Source organism: Limulus polyphemus, unplaced genomic scaffold, assembly GCF_000517525.1.
Source record: "Limulus polyphemus unplaced genomic scaffold, Limulus_polyphemus-2.1.2 Scaffold768, whole genome shotgun sequence".
Taxonomy (NCBI): Eukaryota; Metazoa; Arthropoda; class Merostomata; order Xiphosura; family Limulidae; genus Limulus; species Limulus polyphemus.
This window is the reverse complement of record NW_013666378.1, coordinates 276000-279688: the sequence shown is the minus strand read 5'-3', so window position 1 is coordinate 279688 and position 3689 is coordinate 276000. Positions and strand designations below refer to the sequence as shown.

At 31.9% G+C, this 3689-nt stretch overlaps 1 protein-coding gene across 4 annotated transcripts in view; it reads right to left on the bottom strand.

Moving 5' to 3' along the window:
* The window catches only part of LOC106460433 (spectrin alpha chain-like), a 93720-nt gene that overhangs the window by 52011 nt on the left and 38020 nt on the right, over positions 1-3689 (bottom strand). For all 4 annotated transcript variants that reach the window (XM_022387137.1, XM_022387138.1, XM_022387139.1 and 1 more), the window contains exons 21-23: positions 2415-2482; positions 1564-1713; positions 432-524 (exon numbers count right to left, since the gene is read on the bottom strand). In XM_022387137.1, coding sequence (XP_022242845.1) covers positions 432-524; positions 1564-1713; positions 2415-2482 — 311 coding nt within the window. The remainder of the gene's footprint in view (positions 1-431; positions 525-1563; positions 1714-2414; positions 2483-3689) is intronic.

The window sequence follows — 3689 nt, the reverse complement described above, 5'->3', positions numbered from 1 at the left end:
TTTAAAATGTTTAATATAAATATTATTATTTTTTAAAATTATATTTCAAAGATTATTACGCATTGTTAGCTTTTTATATGGATTTAGAACTAATCAAAATTTCCTAAGCTAATATTAATAATTCTTATCATAATCTGAGTAATTATAAAATACACAAATCTTTTAAACAAGTTTATTTGTGACTAGTGTGAAATAAGATGAAATGTTATTCCAATTACTTTTTATGAATAAGGATAATGGTTTACAAAAAAAACCAAACTCCGTGAATTCGATAAACAGAATGGACATCGGTGAAGGATGAAGTGTAGATTTTCATTTTATTTCTTTCCTATGATATAAGGTATAACAATGCACATTTCTACAGATAAAAAAAAATATTTACTTCCATTACATTTTTAAATTTTATTCTTAGAAAATGTTCGAACACTTACTCGACACGATTGAGCCTGATCTTTCAAAGACAAGACGGTGTTACCAAAAGCTTCAAGATCAGCCATGAGAGCGTCATGTTTCTTCAACAATGCCTAAATCAATATATCATCATCAGCTCAGATTTAACCAAATCATTATGGCTACTTCTAAACAATCCAAGCACAAACTATTCAATGATATTATTATTATTAATGTCTAGGAATTATAATTCAATACTATTCTTCCTTACTATAATGCAATGTATCAGTTTGTTTCAACCTTCTGTTTAAACCCTCTTGATTAACCCATTCACTACTTAGGTGGGGGTGGAAAATCTCCCATCCCATGTGCAACGATAAAAATAAAAAATTCTTACTCTATGAAATCACAGTACAGCAAGCAAAAGTAAAGAATAAACACCAAATAGTCATATAATGACCTCTAGGTAGGCCTGGCAGTGTGCCAAATGAGATGAAAGCGGGGGATCAGTTGGGTCCAGAGCAACGAGATAAGATGGGAGGGCGAGTAGGACTTGGGTGTTCCAGATATGGTATCACACTCCTCTCTTATCTCATGCACTGATACAGCGTTGGTCATGATTAACACAATTATACTGTACAAATAATACACTTAGCACACTAATATAAATCACTAAAACTACAGTGTAAATCCCTAATTTATATATATATATATAGTAGGGTCACTGGTACAACTAAATACCAGCTGGAATTTCAAACAATGGAAGGAAAAGAAATTAGTGAAAGGGTAAATTAGCTGCACACAAGAAGTTTCACACATTTCACACAAGACGTTTCACACATTTCACACAAGACGTTTCACACATTTCACACAAGACGTTTCACACATTTTCTTCCATAAAACCAAATACTTTTTACTTGAAGAACTATCTGATACTCCCAAGCATCTTTTTTTTCTTCTTATATTACCATTCTGTAATATTACCACTGTTTACAGATTATTGCCATATATTTCTTATATATAAAAGAGCAGAAAATCTTGTTAAACAAAGTTTTTCAATTGATGTCACTCAAATCTAAATAACATTGACTTTTTTTACTTCCTTTTTCTAAGTCTTGTTCCAAATATATGACTTAATCATGAAATGTATATTAATTTTTTCAACTATATTACCTCAGCAGAATCTTCATCTTTTCCAAAATCTTGACTCCCAACAATTGGCTCTTTTTCTCTCATCCATGATTCAGCCTCATTAGCATCAGCAAAGTACTGGTGTGCCTGAAGAGAGTTGCCGAGGTCCTCTTTACGCTGGTGGGCTTTATCCTGTAAGTTTTAAAGTATAGAACTTTAACTAGTTAAAAATAATATCATTCACGTTTTTTGCATAGCTTATCAAAAATAAAATAAATAATTTTAACATGCAGGTAGAAACTGTGTAAAAAACACTGAAATTAAAATATTGTATTAAAACCAAATCAAATTTAACAAACATGCAAAAAAACATGCTACTGCTCAAATCTCAAATATCTGCTCAAATTTTCACCAAAGCTTCCTTATTAATGCTTAAATGAATTTCAGAGTTAAAATATATTGCTCATTACTTACACAAATAATTTTTCTAATCCCTTACAGGAAAAAGAAATACTATTTTTTTTTTATACGTAGAATCACAGACAAAAGGTTTCATTTGGTTTGTTTTGAATTTTGCACAAAGCTACACGAGAACTATCTGCACTAGCCATCCCTAATTTAGCAGTGAAAGACTAGAGGGAAGGCAGCTAGCCATCGCCACCCACTGCCAACTCTTGGGCTACTCTTTTACCAACGAATAGTGGGATTGACCGCACTTTATAACGCCCTCACGGCTGAAAGGACGAGCATGTTTGATGGGACAGGATTTGAACCAGCAGCCCTCAGATTGCGAGTTGAGAACCCTAACCACCTGACCATGCCAAGCCACAGACAAGAGAGATTGTCATCTAGAATGTAAGAAACAAAAGTAAAAACAGTAAACTATTACAAACCTTCAGCTGCACCCACTTTTCTTTGAGCAAGTCTACCCTCTTACGAATATCATCAGCAGCAAAATGACCTGAAATAATTATTACAACAAGTGTCACATAAATTTTACTGCATTTCAAAACACTATTTTTTCCTAAAAACTGCACACAGAAGTAGCCAATAGCACTATAACCACTGAACTTTTGAAACAGAAAAATAATTTTTATGTATACTGTAAATATCTTGTTCTGGAGACAATTACAAACGCATGATGGGGAGAAGAAAATTTTGCCAGTAACGAAGACATTACTGAGTATTCACAAATAAATCTTTCCTTCCAAATTTACCAATAGAAGTGTAAAGTAATCATCACCAGTATTAGGCTTATGGAATAAATCACTACCAAAAGGTAAAATATTTTTATTTTTATGCAAGACTTTTCTGTACACGTTCTGTTGTGGCCAAAATCTCAAGTAAAGATTTCCGTACCTGAAATTAAACTCTTCCACACCCATGTAAATTTCATACAAAATTTAAGAAAATAAATATGCAGAACACCTTAGGCTAATATAACGTACTGTAAAGTAAGCAAAATAAGTAATAGTTCTCTCAGACAGAACTTCATTATGTAAGTAAAATTCTCAAGCATGGTGACACACAAAAAACCAGTAATTTCTTTTCTTAATGCACAATAATAAAACAGTAAACAAAATCAATTCTACAAAGAAGTACAAGTATTTGGCATGCTCATATCTAAACTAATATGTATTTCACCAAAAGTACAAAATTTACTTTTAAACATAAACCAAAATGCAAATTCTAATATGCACTTGACCACCGTGACCCGTTGGGTCACCCACTATTCAGAGGTTATGAAGAATTCAAGCTAATATTGCACCAAAATGAAGATTTACTTTGAGATAATTTAATTAAATATTTCAATCAATTCGTGTTATTCATAATTCAAGAAAAGATATTTGATTGTTTATCGGGAGTAAAAGGAAAGACAATTTAATTTTTCAAAAAAGTGAAGTAAGAAGTTTTGTAAAGAGCTCGAACGGTAGTGTGACCCGAAATTATTTCTTATCACACGGTCTCTAATATACACCACAGTTACAGTTGGATAATGTCATTATTTATTATCATACTGTCTCTAATATACACCATAGTAACAATTGGTAATTTAATGTGATGTAAAATTACTCATGCTAGAAATTTTCATAAAGGTGACCCGAAATTATTTCTTATCACACGGTCTCTAATATACACCACAGTAACAGTTGGATAATGTCATTACT